We start from the raw sequence: 24,998 nt of genomic DNA, 5'->3' as shown, positions 1-24,998 counted from the left end.
AGACATTACATGAGAGGGATAGTGACAACAAATTACATTTACTATGTACGTTAATGTAGATTTTATTCTTTTAACTTTATCCAGAAGAAATTCAATTTTCCTTACATCAATTTTTAGTGTTTTGTTTTGTTTCTTTTATTTGGTGTTAATCAATGTCTGTTTTATATATTTGTATTATTAAATCAATTCCATTAATTTATTTTATTATATTTTTATTAAAATATTGTTAGAGTGGTGGTTGGAGGTGACAGCTGCTGTTTGTGCTTCGTCCGCTTGGGGGCAGCACCTCCTCCGACGCGCTGCTCATCTGCTGCTATTACACAGAAGAAGAAGAAGCTTCCGGTGCAACAGCTAGGCATCATCATGCCTGCTGCTGTGATTATGGAGGAAAATTATGATAAACTGTTAGAGCAGTGTGAAGCTCAAGAGCTCGAGGTAAGCGCTGAATCTCTCCGTATCCTTCAGCCGACGATGATTACTGCCTCCCGGGCTGTCTGTCTCCGAAGGGACGGGCAGAAACATTAGTGTTTCAGACAGTTAGCTAACATTTAGCTAGCTCATGACCAGTTCAGGCTAACATTGTGGCTCAGAAGCTAGCCTGTCTTTACTCCTGTGACGCTAGTTTAACTTCTAAGCACTGTTAAATTAAGTTATTAGGAGTTAGCTCGTAAATGGGCCAAGAATTGTCTTTATTGCGGCATCTATGTGCTGTTACCGCAGATAGTAGCTAGTTAGCTAAGAGCTGATCGTACTGTTGGTAAACACAGCTACAGCTAACACTTCTGTGTTGTTTCATCTTGAGTCGTAAAAGCTACAGCTAGTCTTACTGTCTGTCAGTTTACCTTAGGACTGACTGTTTACCTGTACATATATACGTTAGTGATATAGCAGGGATCAATGCTATTACGTTAGCAGAAGCTAAAGAAAATAATAACACTAGCTTACTGGCAGGCGAAAACAGGACAAGCTCCTATTCATTAGCGAATAATCTTTCAGATATGCGACATGGATTGTTTAGGAGAGCAACGATAGCTTGTGTTTCTTCTCGTGTTTAGCGTTAAACTTTAATGTCACACCTGCATGTGTTTTTAACAGGCTCCAGGGGGCATTGCAACACCTCAAGTCTACGCTCAGCTGCTGTCCCTTTATTTACTTCATAATGACATGTAAGTGAAGTCTCTGTCTGTCTGCAGCGGCTCACAGCTTTTTGTGTTATTCTGGGGGCATAGACTTGTTTTATGGGTATCACGTTTTGCAAAATATCCTGCTGCAATATTACATTTAATCCACTGTTCATGTGTGCGATCCTTGTTTCCTACAATCTTACATTCATTGCTGTGCATCACATAAGTACATTCAACTACTGCAACCAGTTCACATATTCCCATTATCCGGCTGTAGATGTTCACTAGATGTTTGTTTACTGTGGCTGTTTTTTGGTCTTCCTGTGGTGCACTGATCAGGAGTAGCGCTCGTAACTTCGTTGTATTCTGTACAATCATGATAAAGGATTTCTATTCTATTGCACACATGCACAACAACAGCCAAACACAGACGATGTACTAAAGTTAAACCTTGATTACCAGTTATAGCTCTAAAAGTCACCTCTTTGAAGGTGTTGCAGCTTAAACATACAGTCAGGCTTCATAGTTCATCATAATTCTTCATAATTCATCATAATTCAAATGTCCCTCGAAGCCATAATCCATCTGCCTCCTCTGAAGTGAAATGACATGACGTCCTTCAGTTGCTAGAAATAGTAATACCTTGAGTGGCCGTGTTCCCACAATAGCTGACTGAAATGGATGGCTTTACAAATAATACACTCGGTTTGGTAATGACTACGTGTGTGGCACCTGAAGTCTGTTCAGTTATATCACTGCTAACCCTGCGATCTATTGCTGACTGTGACCGCAACTTTATTATCTGTCTTGTCTAACTTGTTAATGTGGATCCAACAGGAATAACGCCAGGTATCTCTGGAAACGGACCCCCCAAGCAATAAAATCGGTAAGCATGTCCAAGCACATGTAAGGAAGTACTAATAAAACTATTTCAGTGTAATAAATGTCATGTCCGACTAATGCTTGCTATTTTTTTCGCCTATTTCCAAATTGGTAATTACAATGTGAAGCCTCGTCCTTTTTCTAAACTGATCTCAGTAAATAATAGACGTCAGATGAGTCTGAAGTCGGGCTGCAAAACATTTGCAACAACTTACATATAAAACACATATTTGGAGTTTTCTACAATATATTTTGCAACAGGGCTTCCTACATTTTGCGTATGGCTTTCAAGTGTACAATAAGAAATATAATAATAATATTCATAATAATAAAAGCGTAAGAAACTGAAAGTTTATTTCCCCCTTATTCCTACAAGGAGACACAAAGAGGCGGCTCAGATTACTTGTGGTGGAACCTCCCACTTTATAAATAGACGCCAGGACAAGGACGTCCTCCTCTCTGACTCCAAAAACCTTCACCTCCTTCACCTTCAACAATATTATGATGAAGAACATGTTTGGCTAATCAAAATATTCATGTGCAAATACTTAACATGATTTAAAGTCTGTAGGTCCTTAAATTGTCTTATATTCTATAAATATTAGGCCTCAAATGTTATTAAATAGTCTTTAGATTAGATTTTTTAGCTCTTAAATGTCTTTTTGTCAAAATAAGTCAAGCTCCTCTGTCTCAAAGTCCAAATTTCTGGTGTTACAAATGATTAAAGCTACCTCTGAACTTAATACTGTCTTTTTTACTTTATACTTTAACTGTATAATAACCGTATCTCGATACAAAACCTTGGATGAAAAGTGAAACGTCTTCAAGAAACTGAAAGTCCAGTTGCAGATGGTTTAGCACGTAGAATAACCATGACCTTCATCAACATGGCAATCAACGTTCACATCGTTCTCTGGATAAATTAACTGAACGATTGATAGCAACTCTTGTTTCCTGGTAGTTTGTGGCTCCAGTCAAACCCTTAAATCCATAACAGATTGACACTTTATAAATAGAGGCCTGGATAAAGACTTCACTCCTCTTTGTCCCTAAACACCCTCAGATCTGGATTAATGATTAATGATAATCAGATCATAACTCCTTGTCAGATGACAAAAAGCCTCATCTGCGTAAACATTAAATGATTTGGTGTTTTAAAACGCACAGTACAGTTAAAAAATTGAAACACTGTGTTCAGTATCTTAAGTATTTGGGTGTGACTGCTCTTTATAGTAGCATTGAAACCACCGCCTCGTCAAGTGTAGCGTGCTGAAAGTTTTTGAGATGCTTCTCCACTTCTTGTGTTCAGGCGAACCCTGAATTAACAGCTATTTGGGCTGTCGGCCAGCGCATTTGGCAGCGAGACTTTCCAGGGATCTACACGGCCATCGCAGCTTTCCAGTGGTCAGAGAATATCCTTCCGGTCATGGAGGCCCTTCGAGGTAACAACAACAACAGTCACGTCTAATCCCACATTTCACTCTGATTACTTTACATAGATTATGAAATCACTTCTAGATAATGTTTATACACCTTGCACATTTGGCTCCAGGCAAACTGTTGCAAAATGTCCTGCAGGGACACTGAAGTGATTTAAATATTTACATTTCGTCTGCATGATGTGGAGTTAGCATCAGCAGGGGGCACCAGCTGAACACGGTTATAGCTGTGATGCAACTCAGCAGCCTCGGGGGGGAATAACATGTTGGAAAATGAAGGTGCTGAATTTAACTGTGTTTAAGACCTTTTCATTCCCAACACTGTCACATGCAGGTGTCATGATACAACACAATACGCTGAATGAGACATCAGTTTACATACTCAGACACACTGATAATCTTGTAGCTTAATATTTGAATGTTTGTGTTGTGACTTGATTTCACACGTCACCTGTTACATCAAACGTCCCCGTATGAAACTATTTCCCTAATGCTCACAATCATTGGACATCAGAATCATGTGCTGGTTCACTTGTGTAACGGGTTAAGAATAGCTTCTACCTCATGTTTACTTGGTGTTTGTCTGCCGTGGATGTTGACGTACAGTTATGTCATGGGACACTTGAGCGTGATCATTTCTTCATGGAGTGTGTGGAAAGATCCAGTGTGCTTCAATCTGAATGGAAACATTTCTCTTTTAAAAAGTGTTTTAAAGGCAGTTTAGGCAGCAAACATAAAGATTCCCACATAAAGATTGTTTATATAATTAAGTTATTAATGTTGAGTTTGGTATTTACGTCATTTGTGCTAAAATAACATTTTGCAATATAAAAAAGTCGTATCACAAACACCCGACAAGTCCCAGCTGCTTACTGGCCATGAACTTACAATAAGCATCAGGCTGTAAGATGAGTGAAGAATGACTTAAATTCTATGGGATCGTTCAATAAAGACGTAAAAAATCATCAAAACTGTAAATTTTCTGTTGATTAATATCATTGATTGAAGTTACGTTTACAAACGTATATGAAAACAATAAAGTTTCTGTGTTTTCTGTAGTCAACAAAATAGCTTTCTAGGTAAATGGCCACAAATCACAGGAGATTACAGTCAAAACAGCACACGAGGATGTTGACACTGACTTGTTTACCAATGAAACGGAGCTCCGTCTCCTCTGAGACAGTCACATGGACCCTGGTTGTCTCTGCTCTGCCCACCTCTCTATCACTGCGAGAGGGTAAACAGTGCCCACTGGGACATGTGACACATGCAGCACTGGGTAGGTGGGGGCCATTTCTTTGAAAAGATCCCAAGGCATCAAGCAGGCAGGAATGTGTGCTCTGGTCGGTGGGAAGGATCGGGTGTCACCAGCTGTGAGGGGCTGGTATAAAGGACAGAGCTGCTCTCAACCAGAATAGATATCAGCATTTCACCAGCAACTGCACACACTGAGGATCAGTTCAGATTCAGGCCTTTTAGAAACCAGCTTTTAGTTTTCTTTTGTGAAATATTAGGACATTTACTGGTCTAATAGTAGACAAATACTTTTGCATTATGGACGTCCAGAGGACAGGATCTATAGTTCGGCCCCCGAGCCCCATGGATAGCCTGGAGAAGCAGCTGAGCTGCCCCATCTGCCTGGAAATGTTCACCAAACCTGTGGTCATCCTGCCCTGCCAGCACAACCTGTGCCGTAGCTGTGCCAGTGACCTCTACGACTCACGCAACCCATACCGCTTCTCTGGTGGCGTCTTTCGCTGTCCTACCTGCCGGTTTGAGGTCGTGCTCGACCGCCATGGTGTGCATGGGCTCCAGCGAAACCTGTTGGTAGAAAATATCATCGACATCTACAAGCAGCAGCAGGAAGGCAGCGGCAGTGGAAGCCCAGAAACCACCCTGAAGCCTAAAGAATGCAAAGAACCGATGTGCCAAGAACACGAGGATGAGAAGATCAACATCTATTGTGTGACCTGCCAGGTACCCACCTGCTCTATGTGCAAAGTGTTTGGCCAGCATAAGGACTGTGAGGTGGCACCTTTAGAAAGTGTTTACCAGGCTCAGAAAGGTGAACTGAGTAATGCTATTGATACCCTGGTGGCTAGCAATGGTCGCCTGCAGGCCCTGCTCAACCAGATGGAGGATGCCTGCCGCGCCGTGCAGGACAACGCTCAACGTGCTAAACAAGGGCTCGCTGAACGCTTTGACCTGTTATATGCCGTCCTGGAGGAGCGCAAGACCATTCTGCTGGAGCAGGTCGGTAAAGAGCAAGATGAAAAGGTGGCAGCTCTGCGGGCGCTGGCCCAGCGTTACGGCGAACGACTGCAGTCGAGCACAGAGCTCACAGACACGGCTGTGAGGGCGTTGGAGCAGGGCGGCGCCGCTGAGTTCCTGTTAGCCTCCAAGAGCCTTATCACGCAGACCAAAGATGCAGCTAAAGGCTCACTTGGGGAAGAGAGGCCAGAGCCCGGCTTCGAGAAGATGGACCACTTCACTCTGTCAACAGAGCACGTTGAAACGGTCCTGTCAAAAATGGACTTTGGAGCGGTCGATGATGATGAGTTTGAGGATGCAGAAGGGGAGGAGGAGGAAGAGGAGGAGGAGGAGGAGGAGGAGGAATAATGAAAAGTGGTCATGGACTTGTAGGAAATTATCTAATGTGTGCTTTTGAAGGTTTTTGACACAAGTGTTCATGGCGGGGACTGATGTTGAAAGAAATGTAAGGTTACGGTGGTTGTGGGCTGAAATGGCTTGCCCTTACTTTCAGTGCAATATTTAAATTCAATGTCGTATTCGTACTTTTTGGTACTTTTTTGTTTTTATACTTTTGTACTTGTAAGCCATTTGAATGGAAAATGGGTTTAGATAAATGTAAATACAGAATGTCTGAGGGTTGATTACACGTCATTTTCCTCAAATGTAGCTTATAGAAATGTTTTTTCTCACATTGTCTAAGGTTTTGTTGAATTGGCGATCAGCCGATCTACCTGTAATCACCAAGTCTGTCTTTATTGGAACGTGGAATAAAGCTGCATGAAGTTAAACATCCATTTGCTTTATTGCTAAACAAAGAAAGAAAACATATGAAGATCTGATGTTATTTTGGTCGTATGGAGTTTCTTTGGAGGGTTTCCATAAAAAATGTTCCCCGGTCTGTTGCTGCTCTTACTTGGCAATAGACTGTATTTAAAAATAAAAGCCCTTGCCATGTCCTGTCTGCTTTGCCTTTGCCGGTGAAAAGTGGGGGCTATTTTTAAGAGGTGAGAGGGTGAGAGATGATAGCAGCCCTGGAATAGACCGTCAGGAAAGGACAGGCCAGGTCCTGTTTCTCCTCCATAAAAACTCCCGTCCTCCCACTCATGGATGTCTTGCTCAGCAGCTCCCAACCCAACTGCACAGTGTCAGAAGGGCAAACTAAGAAAGGCCGGTCCAGTTGCCACACGAGTCATCTCCAAACGGTCAAGAGGCCAGTGGTAAAAATACCCGACTGCCTGGTGGGGGGGGGGGCGGGCTACGAAAAGCCCCTTGAGATGACCTGCTTGTCTGTGTTAGGAACATTTGCTCAGAGACCTCATTTCTTTTCTAATGTGAAGCCAGTCCAGGTGCAGAGAAGTTGTTCCAACACAAGAAGCAGTTTTATGAAGTGTGATTAATCCTTCGCGTTTAACAGATGGGACTTTTCTACTGACTAGAGAGGGAAAACAACCTCTCTAGTTATGTATCGGCCGCGAGACACCACAATGACAAAACAGTTGTATTTCATCCACATTTCTCTGTAACGACGCCATTAAAGAAGTCTGCTTTAATCATCACAGCGCTTAAAGAACAACTTAATTACTCTACAATCATAACTTCGATTAAAACCAGACCAAAATAAAAGTTAAGTACCTTCAAACACAATTGAGACATAAACACAGCTTGATTTAGTTTCCAGGTTAATATTTCTGGTCCTTTTTCCCTCCTTTGAGACGAGTACAATAACAGGGAGAACAGGAAGCTCCTTGGACGGCCGAATGGGAAAGTGCTCTTGACAAATCTCCGGCCTTCCCCTCACAGCTGTCTTTTCTCATCCCACTTGTTATTGTTACCGCCGCAACAGACCGGGGGCCGACTGTTGGTACACATGAACCGTTGCTAGGCTATAAAACACCAAAGGCCACAACCCCGAGGCTTTTACGTGATAGCCACAGGAGCAGCAGCAATACGTGCCGGTGTACGTGGATCCATGCTGTAGTGAAGGCCCTGTCACTAAAGTTATCTCCACAGACTGCAGCACCATGTCAGGTCAGCCACGATAAATAGACTCAGTCGGTGCCTGCTGATAAAGACCTGAGTGGTTTGTTGTGTAAGCGTCACACAGCGTCCGTGATTCATTAAACAAGATCTATTATTAATTATGGAGAAACAATCACAATCAAAAAGTTCTTAACAAAATGCACCATTTGATTCAGAACACGTCCAGATGCTAACAGGCAGACAAACCAGACATTAATTCACAATAGCTTCATTTTATTCAAAACCAACTTCTGTGAGATGTTAAGTTGCTCGTGATCGTGTGCTTTTCTGAGGGAGTGACTTCATAAACTCAAAGACACAGAGTTACCAACCTTAAAGGAAAGTTCACCCAATAATGAAAATACAGTCATTATCTCCCCATTTCCTCTCCTCGTGGCTGGTCCTGGTTAGTCCAAGTCTCTGGAAGACCTGAGAGCCCAGATTGATTTGAAAGGACATTGTTTGCACACTTTTTCAAGCCGAAGCTCAACTGTAACTGCTAAGGAGGATGTGAGGATGTAAATAAAGTCTCTTCAAATCAATTTGGGATCTCGGGTCTTCCGGAGCCTTGGACGAGCTGAATGGAGCCATTTCATGGGGTTTACTTTAATGTTGTAGAACAAGTCCCCAGCTAATACTTCAGTTGAGTCCTTTGTGCTACATTTACAGAAAAAAAAAAACCCAACCTATCTTATAAAATGGAGTGCTGATGATGAATTGTTGAGAATGCAACAACCTTGTTTTGTTGTGAAGCTCCAGAAATGTTTGGTGGACTGAGTTTTCCTTTAAGATGTCGACCTCAAGCATTTATTTGACATTTTCCCAAATCACCTGTGACCTCTAAGGATCATGGCAGAGTAAAACAGCGCCTGTCACTGTTGATTGACTGTCATTCACAGTTTACAACCTCCAGCGCTGTTACTAATTAGCAGCTTTGTTTACAAGAAGCTTAACTCTTCAATTCCTTGTTAAACTTACAGAGTGAGCTCCTGCTGCCGTGTACTGTACGCACTCTAAATAGAAGCAGACCACAGCTGTAGCATGTGCTGTATGTGCTCCATATGTACCTATCTGATATCAATGTCTCTGTGGTTTATGTGTCCTTTACAGAGAGCACACGACAAAGGGCGTACAGCCTAGTGGCCCAGGCGTACACTTCCATCGGAGCAGAGGACTTCGCTGCCTTTGTGGGATACACTGTGGAAGAGGCAGTAAAAGGTGAGACTGAATGTAACACAACCTCAACCAGGGAATGATTGTCTGGTAAAATAAGAACAGCTGTAGTATTGCAGTATTTCCACAGGGGTGTAATGAGGTTAATTTGAATTACATAACCTTTAAAATCTTTGCTGACGAGGGTATTTTCTTCTCCTTTCCCACCTTCTTTGCCCAAAGGTGTGGTGAGCCAGGGCTGGCAGGCCGACCCTGCTACCAGGATGGTGATGCCCAAAAAGCCAGGTAGGTGGCAGTGTTGCTCTTTGAAATTTGGACCTATCATCAACCCGCCTTTCTGTTTCTCTTCATGAGTAACTCTGCACCCACTGTCCTGATACTCTTCCTCCTAGATATATTACACACATAAAAATGTTGAGAGCAGGGATTTAAGAGTGATTATAATCTCGATGAAAGATGGATGACATTTTTGTTTTTCCTAGAATCTCTTGAACGTTTTGATTTGCTTAAATCACTCTTATCGAGTCGCCATAATTCCAAAACTTGCCTCCATCTGTTCCTCTTCTTCTCCTGTGCTCCCTTATTTCATCAATTTTTTTTTATCACATCATCACGTCCTCAAGCCCAGAGAGTCCTGCATTGATCCATCTCATTAGAGAAACCTACAGATTAATGTAGCGCAGAAGGAGGCCGCGGTCCGTCCTCCTCTCTGTAATCATCGGACGTTGCTGCTGAAGCATCTGCTGCACACATGTCCTGCACAACACGCTAACCCACTCACCAACAATCCTCACGTGTCGGCTTTTTTCCCCCTTCTTCCACACCACCACCACAGAGACTTAATAGCGCCTGGTAATTTTGGTTAAAGAGTTGATCTCACACAGGAAATCATTCTGGTCGGGTTAAAATGTAAAGTGTTGTAATGATCTCCAGGCTGAATGTCTCACATGTGTCATGGGGAGACTCTGTAGGTAGTGTTGTTAAACAGATCAGGGGTGGGGGGGGAGGCGGGGAGGCGGTGAGGTCACTTGAAACCAGCGACCTGTTGAGTCTCTCTGAGCTGAGACACGTGGGCTGTGGCCACCGAGCTGAAGCCGGGGAGATGTAAGAAGATCGATAGCACTTGGCACAACGAGGAATCCCCGTCTGACTCAACTTCTCCTCTGTTTCTCTCTCCTCTCGCTCTCTCTCTCAACAGATCCTCCCCCCGTCTCATTGGTTCCAAATGAGCAGCAGTTGGCCAGACTCACTGACTACGTGGCTTTCCTCGAGAACTGATAACCCTCCACAACCACTGCCACCCCTTTTTTTTTCGCTTGCTTGGTACAGAGGGGGGAACACAAGTTTGGATAGACTCTTCCTCCTTCCTGCAAAAGACCCACTCCCTGATAGAGACGTACCAAAAACACACCCATCATCTTGCATGAAAGCTGCAAGCTCTTCTCCAACACATGCATATTTATGTTCAATGACTAATATAAAGCTTCCCCTGTTCATTCATTGGTTATCTTTCAGACACACTGTTGTATTATATTATTGTTTTTTTCTCTTGGTCTCATTATGGGTCTGATTCTGAAGGAGGTATTACAGGAATTATGTTTCCCATCACTGACAGTATGTTTTTATCAACCTAACAAACCCGTCACTCACTATAGAAATACAGACTAGTATGTACAGCACGTCCGTTCTGTTTCAGCGCTTAAAAGGTTGCCTTGAAACTCATTTGTCAGGTGATAGAAGTCTTGGCGTGCATGCATCAACGTGTGGATTTCAGACCTCATGTTTTGAAGTTTATGTTTTGACTGGTGAATAAATATTTTGCTGTTTCTAATTCAGTTTTATTTCTTTTATTCAAGAGTTTCTTCACAGGGAAAGCTGCGCTCAATCAGGGATGAATAATAATGTTTTGCCTTCGGGGCTTAACAGCATCACATTTGTCTCACATGAGAATTAAAATAGTGTCTGGACCACATTACCTGCGTGGCACACACACGCATGAGTCGGTCCACACGGGACGGCATTTCTGCTGCGTTACCAGCCCGATCTCTCTTCTCTAATGATGATCTGTGACATATTCTACAGATATAAACATTGAAAGCTTAGTGAAGCGCTGGTATGCTGTTGATATGACTCGCCACACATCTTTTTTCAGGTCTATTATTGCGCCTGTGACTCCAAATCTCTAGCTGATGCGCTGCAGCAGGCCTCATGCAGGCTGTGTGGCTGCTCTGCCCTGTTAACATTGTTGCTGAAATGATAAACAAGAGGATCAGCAATGCACACGCACCAGTCATGCAGCAAATGGGGCCTGGGCTTAACATTTCAACTTTTAGAAACGTGTGCAGTGTGAGAGAGGAGCGCATGCCGGCCGGGCTGTACCTGGAAAAGGTTGTTAGGCTGGTGACGTGTTGTCAGCAACGTGTCTCGGTGTGATCGGCCACTTGGTCGTCTCTTTATATAGTCTGCCATTAACAAGTCACGTACCCTACAGAACAATGATTGAATGTAACTAAATACATTTACTAGAGTACTGTACTTAAGTAGAGTTTTGAGGTACCTGTACTTTACTTGCGTATCTACTTTTCTGCTAGTTCAAACTTCAACTCCACTACATTTATTCGATTACTTTTGTGACTAGTTATTTTGCAGGTTTCATGCTGCTTCAGAGCCAAAGTAGCACATTTTAAGATTATTTGGATCAAAGAATAACTGTAATTACTATCAAAAGTAATTTTCTTAGGTTTTTATGTATAAAAAGTACAAGTGAAGCTAACATAGCACAAAAGTAAGGAAATTTGTGTTTGGTAGATTATTTCTTTGTTGTAACGATGCTTCTTGGCAATAAATCTTATACCGGTGGAAAGCCTGTTTATTTCCCTTTTCAATGGTGCCATATTTGTAAGGAACATGCGTTTGTGGGATGAGCAGCAGAGCTGAGTATGTGAGTTGCGCCCATGAAAAATTTGCCAAATCTTCTCTGCCAAACATCTTATTCTGCTGTTGACTCTTGTTTGGTGGATTGGATGATTGATGTCTGAAGAAACGAGACATACTGGCAATTAAAGAATATTAATTTAACAAACAGGAGCCTCGGTGGCGTGTGGAGGAACCATACACAGCCACAACAGCCTGGCACCTCCTCCTCACGCTGGTCACCAGCCTGGTCACACACTGAGCCGGGTTTCTCAGAGACTACCTCCAGAATTTGGGAGTGGAGAGGATGTAATGGCCTGCCAGCAGTCCTGACCTCAACCCCCATTGACCACTTGTGGGATCAGCTTGGGCGTGCTGTTCGTGCCAGAGTGACTTACACAACCACGTTGGCTGACTTGCGACAAACGCTGGTTAAAGAATGGGATGCCATCCCACAGCAGTGTGTGAGCAGCCACATTAGACAGTGAGGAAGCACAAAAGCTAATTATGAGACTCGGAGCCGTTTAGGTTCGCTCACATGTTCACCTCAGATGCTTTGGATAGTTACAGGAGTTGCAGTTACATCAAACTTTAAGTCCTGGAGCTTTTATGCAGAGATTTGAAATTGCTTTATGCTATATTGCTTTAATTAACATCATAAAGAAGTGGTGGACATTTTATTTTGTAAAGGCGTGTCTGGCTGCCATCTGTACATCAATGCTACAAAATAAAAGTCTGGTGGTAATTGTTTTTTTTTTTCTTTTTTCTGTCCCGACTGCATCCTGTTACGAAGAGGAATGTGAAACACACACTGCTTATTTACTTTGTAGTTATCTGATCTGCAGTGTCGCTCGACATTGAAGGGAAATGACAGACATTTGATGTGATTAAGTGTGAAACCGCGTCCATCAGGCCCATTCCCTGCGTGTTTGTGAAGGCGAGGAACTCATTTATTTCCTGACACGGTTTGCTTTGTTAATAAAACGACACATTGGAGACGACTGCACACATGAAAAATCAACATTCGGTTTGTATTTGCTGCGTTTGCTCTTCTTTGCTCTCCTTGTTGAATCTATTTTAGTGACAATCGAAGCCTCATCTTCAGATATGAAAATGGAAATCTTTATTTTTGAAACGCGTCGTGCCGGTTCAGATTTCCCTCTCCTATATATAGACATGATACAGTATATGTGTTTGTGCATTTGCTGTATCAACACGTGTTGACTCGTCCAGGCATGTGTTGAAGCAGCATTGGCCTGCTGACAGGCGGCACACAGCGAGCCAGGATCAGTCAGCACGAGTGTGAGGAGGTAACTGATCCTGATCACTCTGCTGTCTGTGGTGCTGCTGACCTCCACTCTGTCACAACACCACTGAATGTGGATACAGCAGCACATGTACATACATACATGCATATATATATATATATATCTGACTGATGAAGGTCTGAGCTGAAGCTGCAAATCCAGAGGTACGTCAGTGCAGGAAATAGATTTGATTTTAGTTTTATTGATAAGTAAAGACTAAATGCGCTGCTGCTGTGAGAGTCTGTCCGTGTTAATTGAAAAGGTGTTATGAGTCTGCAAAACTTCAACAAGCAATGTATGGCCGGTCAGCTCAGTTGGTTAGAGTGAGGTGCTAATGCAAAGGTCGCGGGTTCAATCGGGCCAAAGTTATTATACCCTGAGGGCAGGAAGGTGTTTCACTGGTGGAGGGTTGTCGTCTTCTGACCCCGTGTGGAAGATTCCTCCAGCAAGTTACTGATGGAGGAGAGCACTAACAAATATAGATGCTAACATGAAGTCATAGACTGAATCCCAGTGTTTGTTTGCAATTACTAAAACCCTACATTTCCTTAAATAGAATTTAATTTTCTTTTTTAAAGATGCTATTTCAAAGCGTATACATCAGGACAAAAATCTCACTTGCAATCAAGAATTAATTTTAATTTCTGTCTTTCTGTCGCTCTCGACCCAACCGGTCCAGACAGATGGCCGCCCATTGGGTCCGGTTCTGCACGAGGGTTCACCCACTTTTTTCTCGCCACTGTCGCTAAGTGCTTGCTCGTGGGGAAAATGTTGGGTCCCTGTAAATAAATTAATCAAGGAGTATGGTGTAGACCTGTTCATTTTGGAAAGTGTCATGAGACTTTTGTTGTGAATTGGCGCTTCACAAATAAAGATTTATTGAATTTTGATGTGCAAACGTTAAAAATATGTTTTTAAAAGGGACAGTTCACCCCCAAAATCATAAATACATATTTTTCCTCTTACCTGTAGTGCTGTTAAGTCATCTAGATTGATTTGGAGTTCCAGCGTTTTGCAAAATATCAGCCGTAAAAATGTCTTTACGTAAAAATGTGTGCATGGGTGATTGAATATATAGTAAATAGTTAAGGGATAAAATAATTCCTCAGTGCTTCAAATGCAAACTGAAGTTTTTACACTGACGACGTTCATACACACACACAACTCCTGTTTAGTATAAAACTCTTGACATCTTCAAGGAAACCAATAAATAAAACAAGCTCATTTGAAATCTCTGATCTTGCAGTTCATGTGGGTATAAATCAGTCTTTACAGAACATTGTTGGTGCTCTTTAAATGCTTTCAGATCATTAATACTGAGTAACTTGATGCTTGTGGATAACCAGCGTAGTTTTACAGGTTTGTATGATATATACAATATGTCAGGGCTGCGTCGTGAAGCAGCTGGGGGAACGCTTTGAAGCGAGGACACGAGGTCAGACTGCTGCATTTTTACTGCTGCGGGTCCAGCAGCAACTTTAATAGTCACGTGTTGGTTCATTCGAGGCCAGTGAGTCTTTAGACTTTTTAAAATCGTGATCTCTTCTTCTGATGTATGCAGGAGCTGTACGCCAGCCTGAAGGTAAACAGCAGTAAATACCGTCTCTCGTAGAGGCTAAAGGTTGCGTAGAGGTCAATACCTCTGTCGGACGGAGTGCTGAACTCTGGTGTCATTTTTCATTTTCACAGGTCGCTGCTGTTTGTGCCAGATGTTCTGTAATTAATGCACCGAAGCCTCTGATGCAAAAGCAGTCTCATCTTTGCTGAGTTTCTCACAGCTCACCATGAAAGTCTCAGCCATTCACATGTTTCCACTCCGATCTGCTGCCTTTCAAGTGGCTGAGAACACTGTTTTGCATTATTTCTACAATTACTTTTGTTTGCACTGAGCCTCCAGACAGATAGCAGATTTTTAGAGACAATTAACATGAAGACAAGAAGAAACAGAGAAGCAGAGGAGGAAAGTTTGGACATCTTTTCTTCTTCATGTCTCTTCTTTCTCTCTTTTTTTGAGGTATGTTTGAGTAAAACAAAACAAAACTCTTGGGATCTCAGTGCTCAGCATCAATGTCCTCTGCGCAGATGCTCTCAAGGACCCGGGGGCTCTTCTTCATGAGGTAATGTTTTCCAGGGGTCAGAGGTGACTTCTGCCTCGCCTCATACATGCCACTGACATGATGTTACAGAGGACTGTGAGGGTGGTGCATGTACAGTTATGCTAAGGCATTTTGTTTTTCACCCCCACCCCCCGACAACATTGTCTTTTCTATTTACAGGAAGTAAAGTGTTGCCATGGCGTCAGTTTGTTAGCTGTGGGCTACATCTTGAGCTGTTTGTACTGTATTTTAGCCTACATTTGTTTACATTTTGTCAAATTGGTAACTGTTAAAGGAAAAGTTCACCCAGAAATGAAAAGAAATGTGCTCAGAAAAAGGAACAACTCAGCCAACTCTCCCCTCCCATGCCGATGGAAGGTCAGGTGAAGTTGCGTGGTCCACAAAACATTTTTGAAGCGTCACAGCAAAACAGCCTTAAAGCATCCTCCCAAACAACTGATGGAGACTTGTTTTGAATCAGTTTTGAATCTCGGGGCTTCTGGAGACTTGGATTATGTCAGATGAGCTGTATGAAGCCCTCTTGTTGTCGTTTTTCATCTGTTCATCTATGTTTAAATCAAGTCTCCAGCTACTGGTGATGAATGCTGCAACACTGTTTTGCTGTGAAGCTCCAGAAATTTTTTGTGGACTATAAAACTTCACCTGACTTTGACTGAGTAGATAATGACTGAATTTTCATTTTTTGGTTAAACTGCTCCTTTAAAAGTATGCAGAATCACCTACTTGTAGTTCCTGTTTGTACTGTACCCATGTATGGAGCGATAACCATCACTGGATTACTGCGATACTGATGAAAACTTAAAAATGTGATGGATTTAAAGCAGGTTCTGGAGGTTCTGGAGGTTCTGGAGTCCTGAGGAGGAGGAGGAGGTATCTTCCGAGCAGATTTACGGCTTCACATCTGCGTGCTCTGATTATGTTTTTGACTTATGATTCAGAGAAGTTGTATGAATTTTCCGGTAAACTGCAGCAACTGGACCGTAGGCGTTTTAAAAAATATCTTTACTGCCTCCATGAGCTGTGCGTCACAACCACTGCTGCCTCTGATTGTTGATAAGCAGCCAAATGAAACCATCTTTCCTCTAAAGAAAGCTCCAGATGTTATATTTTTTCATGTTTATCATTTGTTTTGGTTGTAAATCATGCACATGAAGTTTTAATAACACACTTTCTGGGTAAAATTAATGAATTGGCACATTTTAGTGTGAATATATACACATTACATATCCATAATCTATTATCCTGAGATGTATTTGACAATGCAGATTATTTCTCAAAAGCACTTTGTGCAGTTTGGCTCGTATTTTGATGACACAGCTGTTCTGTCTGTGGCTACATCAGGTGGAGATAGGTGGAGAGGTTTCATCTGACAGGAAGTTCCTGAGATGAACCAGCAGGGGGCGGTCTTCACTGACAGTTGGTGTGATCTCAGAGACGTGACACACACTGCTCGCCATTAGCAGATACTAAAATGCATCATAGAAGTTTATAAAACCTTCATCAAAAGTGGCAATATTTGGATGAGAGGAGAAAAAGCTGGTTTCCTGCTTTCCCCCCTCCAACACTGGTGGGGCTGGGCGGGGGCGGCGTTGTTTAAATTTTCATTAACAGCAGTAAAAGCTCCCTCACATCCACAGAGAAAATGTTTCCATGTGGGATGATGAGTCATGAGCATGAGACCGAGAGCTGAGTCCAAGGAGGATGTGGGAGACTGAAGAGAGAGAGAGGGTGATGAGAAAAAGAGGGAGATGGGAGAAGAAGAGGAGGAAGAGGAGGAGGAGGAGGAGAGAGAGGTGGTACGAAGGGCCAGTAGTAAAGCAAGAGAAGTAGGTGGGAGGAAGAGTGAAGGAAACACTGTGGAGGCACGGCTGCATGAGTGCCAGGAGGATGAATATCTGCTGCAGAGGATGTCCAACAAAGATGGAGATAAAAAGTTCAGTGCAGCGGAGGTACAAGTGAATTTTCCAGCAAGTTACAGAAAACAGAAAAAAGAAAAAAGTCTCAAACACAAAAATGAGCAGCTTTATGACATTGCATTACAGTTTGTCTCATTAAAAGCCAAATCCTAACAGATTCCAGTGTGTGGTTCATAAATCACGTCTGTTTAGCCTGACATTTTTTTAAAAAGGAAAATAAAAGCTCCTCTCTTATATACAGACAGAAAAACACTTAAGGACTAAAAATGAGATCTGTGCAGCATCGTCGGCGGGCTCATGAGAACCAACACAACGTGAAAATTCGTTCTCACGAACGGAGAATTAGATGCAGTTTCTTCGCTGCAGCTGTTTTCCACGTCATGTGACCTCGGTAAGAGTTCCCAGATAATGACCAGGGGCTCCTCACATCTCTCATCCTGGAGCTTTCACTATTGAAAAAAAGTCAAGATATCCAGCAGGACTCGACTTGGCTTGAGCTTTCCTGCTGCCAACCCAAGCTGAACGGATGAATGAATGAATGTTTTACCCCCCGTGTGTCCTGCTGCTGGTGGACGTCACCTTTGTGTAATTGCAGGAAATGAAGTGAAGTAAAATGAGCACAGATCAGTGCAGACAGGAGCGAGGACGCACTTTAACAGACTGTAGGAGACATGGAGTTAAGTATAAATTTCCCCCTTGATGCCAAAAGTGTTTTTCAAATTAAGACTTCTTCAGTGTTACATAATGGTTTGTGGAAAACATCAGGCTGCGGGCCGCGGCTCCTGCAGTACGTAGCCTCAGCCAGCTGGATGATACTCATTTTTATTCCTTATTTCTTTCTTCCTTTGCTTTCAGAAACAATAGGACATTTTATACGTCTGGTAATGATCTGTATCTCCGTCTAATTGTCAACAAATCCCAGGAAAGTACTAAAACCAACCTTGAATAGATCCTCTTAATAAATACTGTCTGTGCATCTGAAGCCTCATGTATCTTATTTCTCTGAGCCATAGAGCTCCAGTGTTGTCCAGAAAGACATTAATATACCTCACAGTTGTACTGGGTGACACACACACTGTATTTTAATTTGGACTCAATCCCAGAGACACCAAATGTGCAAAAAAATATACTGCTGTTTGTTGTTTTTAGCTTATTTTACTCAATGCTCAGTGGCAGCCATGCTAGTGGCACGGCTCGAGAGATGGCAGCGTTGGTCACTTTGGTCCAGACTGTGCCAAATTTCATACAATAGGTCAACTGTCATGATATGTCAGACGTTCATTGTCCCCTCAGGGTGATAATAACATACATTCATTAAGACATTTTATTTGTCCAATACTTTGGTTTAAATTCCTGCAAAACCAGCGACATTCTCGTCGCTTCAGCTATAATTTTAGTATGATGCCAACTCGCTTATTAACTAAGACAGTGAACATGGTAAACGTCAGTATTAAGTTAGCATTGTCATGGTGAGCATGAATGTACACGACCAAACCGGAGTAAATGTTTGCAGTGAATGTCTAAGCAAAACCACTGATGTGTTGAAATATGAATGTGTCTGTCGTTTGCAGGAAAGTTAAGTGCTAACATTTTATTCTGGTGACAGCACAAGTGCAGTACAGCCTCACAGAGCTGCATGTTCAATAAAACTGTATGTTTTTCACAATTTATCGTTAGTTTTAAGGAATTGCCAGGAAAAATGACACATCGTTGGTCTTGCCATTCTTGTAGGATTTGTTGAAAATAGTAAAAACAGCCATAAGCTCGAGTCTTGTTCTTTCAGGAGCGCAGAAGCTCTAGAAGAAGCACTAGTTAAAAGGCTCATCAGCACATCACTGTGTACCGTAGTGTCTCTCTGTTTCTTTAACTCACCGTCCTGCAGCGTTCCCACAGGATGAATCCAACCATCTCACTGTGGTTCGCAGCGAGCCACAGCGTCTCTGTCCCATGTTATTATTTTTCACTTTCTCTGAATTCTCTGAATATCTGAAGGTACGAGTCACCCAGCGGGCTCAGGAGCGTGACGTCACATTACACCGACACAGGAAGTTATATTTGATGTAAGATATTCTTCTCCCCGAGGTTCAGCGTCTGAGCAGGTTGTCGGATCTCTACTCCGCCTCCCTTTTCCCTTTTGTTGGAAAAAACACACGACCATGGAGGTTGTGCCAGTTCCTTAAGCCTGGTGTTGAAGAGCTTGTTCTGCCTTTTTCCCTCCACCACAGGCTCCACCAGGTGCAAAGGCACAAATCCAACTTTCCCCCCTTCAGGAAACTGACTACAGTGCTATTAGTTTAATCTGTGTGCCACCTCAAGTCAGAGCATTTAACAGGCACCAGCACATGCTGAGAGAGCATCATCTTTAATGTGCAGGCTCACAGTGAAGGATAAAAAGTAAAGAGGCACTCCACCAACTTTACACATGTAGTTCAGTTTGCTCATCATGTTTAGTGCTACGCCTCAGTTTCTGGTCTGTGAGAGCCCTGGACCATTCGGAGCATTTACACCCCCAAAAAAATTGGTTTAGAGGCAAAAAAGAGCAGGTTTGCTACTTTTTTACTTTTTGTGCGACGCCCTCTGTTGATGATGCATCCTTGATTACAATGGTCCCATTCAAAACTGGTGCAAACGTGGAGTCACAGTCAGTCATTGTCTGTGTTGGATTTGTGTTTTTGGTGTTTTGCTTTCTGTTCTTGTTGTGCTTGCAGAGCTACACTGAGAGGCTGGGCGGGGTTTCCCCTCACCGGAGCTGCTGACACACACACACACACACACACACACCTGCAGCAGGTTGGCAGTCAGCACCTGCTGAAAAGTTCTGGTCTTCACGCCACCTGCTGCCAGAGGATTTCGTCAGTGCTGAGTGGTACATGTTGTTCTCCGTGCATGTTACTAAGAGTTCTAACTTCAGTGATCTACCTCGTTTTCATCTGCCAGCGGCTTCAGCACCTCTGCAGCCTCTCCTCCCTGCCTTGTTGTCCTCTTCTGGGTCCTACTACACCGACACATTGTAACACGTGGGCTGATTCACTGGATACCAAGTTTCCAAGAATCTCAAACAGAATCGGTTCAAGAACCGGAGCTGATTTGGTTGAAAAGGGGTCACAGAATAACCCTGATGATTTTTGTTTTTTTTTTCATTTCAGTGTGTCACTTGCTAGTCTCAACTTTGTGGATTCGTAGTAGTATACTCAGGAGTTTCCCTCTAAATCAACTCAAATAAAGAAAAATGAGCCGTGACCAAAATTTCAGGACTTTATTAGGTTTGAACTCATTTTTCCAGCTAAACTTTTGGTAAAGTATTTATATTTATAAACTGTCATTAATAGAACCTGAATAAATATGAAAAGTATCATGAAGTTTGTCTCCAAGTTTCGTTTGTCTCAGTTTAAGAGGCACAGCTGCACAATTAGAGATTGTTTGTCTGAATCACATCTGTAGACGTTCTGCTTTAAAACATTTATGGAATATGTGACAGGCTGACAAAAAAATAAACCGAACAAAGTAGTTGGAAAGCGCCGAGCTGACATATGTTAAAACTCCCACTTTACACAGAAGTGGAGACTAAAGGAGGTTAACTCCCACAGACGAGGTCACACACTTCACAAGACGAGGCTACTTAAAACGGTCCAAATGTAAAACAGATTTATGTCATTTTCATTTTTCCCTTTTAATTTCGTTGTGGTCAGTGTGACTCTGATTGGTAAACATGTCTATGCTGTGTTTAAGATCAATCGCAGAATAATTACAATACGAGGACTCGCTTTAATTTCAGCTAAACTGCTGCTCCCCAATTAAAATAATCCAAAATACATTAAAAACTTAAATAAATGTGTCTGTAGAATGTGACTGGTTTCACAGAAAGGACATCTGGAAACATTTAGGTGTTGTGTGAAGTTAATCCCATCCAGTTTCTGCTTATTGTTTGGCACATTGCTTTATTCATTTCATAATGTGTTAAAGACAACCTGAGGGAGCGAGGTGTCGAATACGTCACGTAGAAACAAACACCAACAAGTGAGACTTGAGTACATTTTTTACAAGGCTGAAAAGTTTCACTGCCTCTCTAGTCAAAAAAATTCAAGTCTGTTTCACGTCCACACCCCAAAAACAACAACAAAGACATTGTAAAGTAGCGTGGGATCATGGGAGTTGTCTAAAATCTTTCTGACGACACTCAAACAGAAATGTTCACAGGCGAGGTAATGTATGAACGTTTTGTTCATGCTGTGTTTAGTCACGTTCGCCAACTTTCTTCGTCGTTCTCTGATGTATCATCTGATGATCTATGTGACCAAAAGAAACACCCAGATTGCTCTGGGTTTGTAGATTTTTGGAAAGATTTGGGATGATGTAAGTCAATAAAATATACAAAAAATTTATTTTTAGACATTTTAATGCAGAAATGGGCAAAAAGTAGGACATCTGCAGCAGTAACATCACGTCACTGGAGTACGCTTCAATATCACTGCAGAAAGTGAAGTTAGACCCCTTCAATGACCCTAACCCGAGCCCATTACACTCACATAACACTGTCAGACTGATCAAAATCGAGCAGTGAGGGGAGATATCATCATTTTTATTCCTCACATTCTTCTTCCTTGTCAAAATCTGGCACCTCATGACCCACAATGCAACTCGATCGCAAATAATTTGCTCTGAGTTTCTGGTGTGTTAGTCGCAGTCACACATATGCAAAAAAAAAAAAAATCAACCTTCGCCTCCCGTTCATTTCCGTTCTGTGTGAGAAGGGGCAAAAATAAAAAATAAATGGTGGCGAAGCAAAATCAGCATCAGCATGCATAAAACAAGGGAGAAGTAGGATCATTTTCTCATAAGCTTACATACAAATCAGACCTCTTTTGAAACCAGTGGCCATTGGAAAGAATGCTGGTTTAAGTCACGTCTACATTGGCACCACTTTTCAGCTTCGTCCATGTTTCATACAGTCATTGTTAGTGATTAATTTATCCCTGAGCCTCCGGCAGCTGCAGACGCCTGGTTCGCTTCACATCCACAGATTTTTCCAAACTTTTATTCTTCAGCTTTAATCGACGTTGACTCAAGTCGCATCACTTGAGGACATTTTTTCTTCAACACCTGTAAGAAGACTTTGATGTGAGCACATAGCTGACAGCTGAGCTAGCTGTTTAAATTGCTTTAGGAAATTCAATAGAGACAAAAATCTGGACTGCAGACCGACTCTGTTAGGAGTCAACAAAACCTCTTCCAGAGGGTCCGTGCACACATGTGACTTCACACCAGTCGGCAATCTGGCATCAATATCGTCGAGCCAAAAAACTTCAACTGACAGAGAGAGCTGGTTGGAGAAAGCTGCTGTTGTTCTCTGTTCTCTGTGTGCCAGTTTCCCTCTTTGTTAGCACGATTGTTTCCAGTTGTGAATAATTCAATATCCTCCGACAAACACAGGGCGAGTATGGAAAGCTGTTACTGCCATTTAATTTGTAAAGCCAATATCTGCAGCACAAGCAACAATATCTGCAGTCTCACCTCACATGAACTATGATGTAAACGTCCGCTCAGATCTAAAAATATTTGTCACATAATACACAGACGGGGACGGCAGTGACGTGACCTGTTATCAGCCCCCTTCTTTATTTGCAGACAGAGATAAAGACGTCTCAGATTAATCACTTCATCTAATTAACTTCTCTGAGAAACACTTCTCACACCGCTGACTCAGGATGGAAAGAATGTTTCGTGAGGTTGAACTTCAGTTTTACTGCCGTCTGATTATTTTTTCCACTTCATGCTGCGGCAGTTAAGAGAAAATAGAGACGTGAAGGTGACACGAGATGCCTTTAAATACTTTTTCAATAGCTGTTTTTTTTGGGAATTATTGACAAAATTAGGTTGAGAATATTTTATTATAATCGTTTTTATGAAGGAATTGTTTTAAATGTGTCAAGAACCAGTCAACATGAAACCGAACTGCCCTCAGCTTCCACACATCCACCTGTCACCTGAGTTCACTGTAACCAACCTGGTGGCTGCACTCACACAGGTGTTTTCACTCTTGCTCAGGTGTAAAGTTGGACAGAATTGAATTACAGAGGACACCAAAAGTCCTGTTTCCACTGCAGGAACCTTTGGAGAAACTCAGTAGCTACGTTTACATGAGCTCAACATTCCTGTTTTTGCCCTTATTCTGAAAAAGTAAATTCTTTCCGATGAAGCTGTTTACACGGGAAATGAAAATGAATACTTCGCCAATATTCCCGTTTACGTGCAGCCTCACACACTCTGATTTAACAGAGTGATGCACGTCCTATTAAAGCACCATGAAAAGGGAGTAAATTCCTTCATAGTGCAGTCGTGTCACTCCCGTGGTGCTGCTCCTCGTTGTAACCCTTCTGGAAGCTCTGCAAAACTGTGCTCTTCAAGTGATCCTGTTTAAGGCCATGTGCCAGAACAGACACAGGCTCTTACAACTTATGCGGCAGGCAGCCTACTCTTTCATGATGCACAGCGAGCTTCCTGCAGAGATATTAGATGAGAGTGTGCAGCAAGGATTGCTGGAAGAGAGAGTGGTCCTAAAAGAGACCATCAGTGAAAAACTCCCCATGTGAGTAGCAGTAGCCCTGTCCAAGTTGGGTACTGTACTTGGGGTGAGTGTTGCATCATTGCTGACCACTATGTGATCCATAAATGTACGGTGAAGGAGTTTGTATACCTTTTCTGTTGTGTTTCAGTCGTTAGCTAACCCTCTAATGACGTCGTTAGGTGACGTCATTAGAGGCCCAAGTTGCACTGTGCACATGCTCCTAAAAAATGCTCCTCACCGGAAAATGCTACATTCAGAATTTGGCCTAATTAGGAAACATCCAAACAGAATATGCTGTTTACGTGACCTGCATGTGATTGGCAACTGTGATTTTGCCAGAATACACGCTGAAGGAGGGCGTGTTGCTCAAAACGTCCATGTGGCTACAATAAACAGTTTGATGGGAGTGCTGTCCTTTATTTTTCTTTTGTTCATTCACTACAAGAGGGATTCAGCACCCCGTACTGAAGCTTAATTCGTGAGTTGAGCGTGTTGTCTCCTATTTACATGACCTGCATCAAATTCTGAATATTGTAATATTCAGAATAATTTTCCACTGAGGGCTAAGTTAAGTTCCCAGGATCTACTTTTACTCCTGAAAAGTCCCTGCTTGTGTGTCACGCTCCAAAAAACACTTTTGAAATCTGATGTGAGCGGCCAGACTGAGACACATCTGTAGAAATCTGACCTGAACGCATTTCAAAACCACTGAATGTAGTTTTGATCTGATTTGCAAAAATCTAATTTCATGCCCATTATTTTTTTGCGTTCCAGATTTCATAAATTCAATCTGGATATGTCAAAAAAAATAATAATAATTTGCTCCCACAGTCTGAACAAGGTTTAAAGATTGGATATGAGAAACAAATCTGATTTGTTTGCCGTCCAGTGAAACACAAGAAACACAAGAAACACAAGAAACACCAGCAGTCAGTCAGTCAGGTTGTAAAGAAGCAACAGATTATCTAAACCACTTTATTTGAAGGTGAAGCTGAAAGTGGCACACGTTCATAAACTGGTACGTGCAGTGTTATCATAACAGTATAAAATAAATAATGGCCAAAACAACAAAAGTAAGACTTCAATTATAATAAATGGGAATTACCCTTTAAGTAAAAATCTATTACACAAACACAGTCGAGTCCAATCAGCAGTAAAAGCTTTCAGCTTTATGTTAATACGACTGAAGTGGGAAGCGCTGCTGCGTGTGCTCATAAACAGCAGACTGTAGTGTTTTGTTTCCATCGGCTACATTTTCATGGCAACCTTCACACACAGTTGAAGGATGTC

General features: G+C 42.2%; 2 protein-coding genes across 2 annotated transcripts; both read left to right on the top strand.

Annotated features, from left to right (window-relative positions):
• The first annotated feature begins 350 nt into the window (after nt 1-350).
• On the top strand, nt 351-10,721 carry cops8 (COP9 signalosome subunit 8). The gene is made up of 7 exons (XM_073473524.1): nt 351-435; nt 1,096-1,166; nt 1,962-2,010; nt 3,316-3,448; nt 8,828-8,935; nt 9,113-9,175; nt 10,089-10,721. The coding sequence occupies exons 1-7, from the start codon at nt 364-366 to the stop codon at nt 10,166-10,168; spliced, it is 576 nt and encodes a 191-aa protein (XP_073329625.1). The 5' UTR covers nt 351-363; the 3' UTR covers nt 10,169-10,721.
• On the top strand, nt 4,890-6,486 carry trim63b (tripartite motif containing 63b). Its single transcript, XM_073474306.1, has one exon. The coding sequence runs from the start codon at nt 5,000-5,002 to the stop codon at nt 6,062-6,064; it is 1,065 nt and encodes a 354-aa protein (XP_073330407.1). The 5' UTR covers nt 4,890-4,999; the 3' UTR covers nt 6,065-6,486.
• Nucleotides 10,722-24,998: the final 14,277 nt, after the last annotated feature.

This window comes from Pagrus major, chromosome 9, assembly GCF_040436345.1.
Source record: "Pagrus major chromosome 9, Pma_NU_1.0".
In the NCBI taxonomy this organism is placed as follows: domain Eukaryota; kingdom Metazoa; phylum Chordata; class Actinopteri; order Spariformes; family Sparidae; genus Pagrus; species Pagrus major.
The sequence above is the reverse complement of the archived record's forward strand: the minus strand, read 5'-3'. Positions and strand labels throughout refer to the sequence as shown.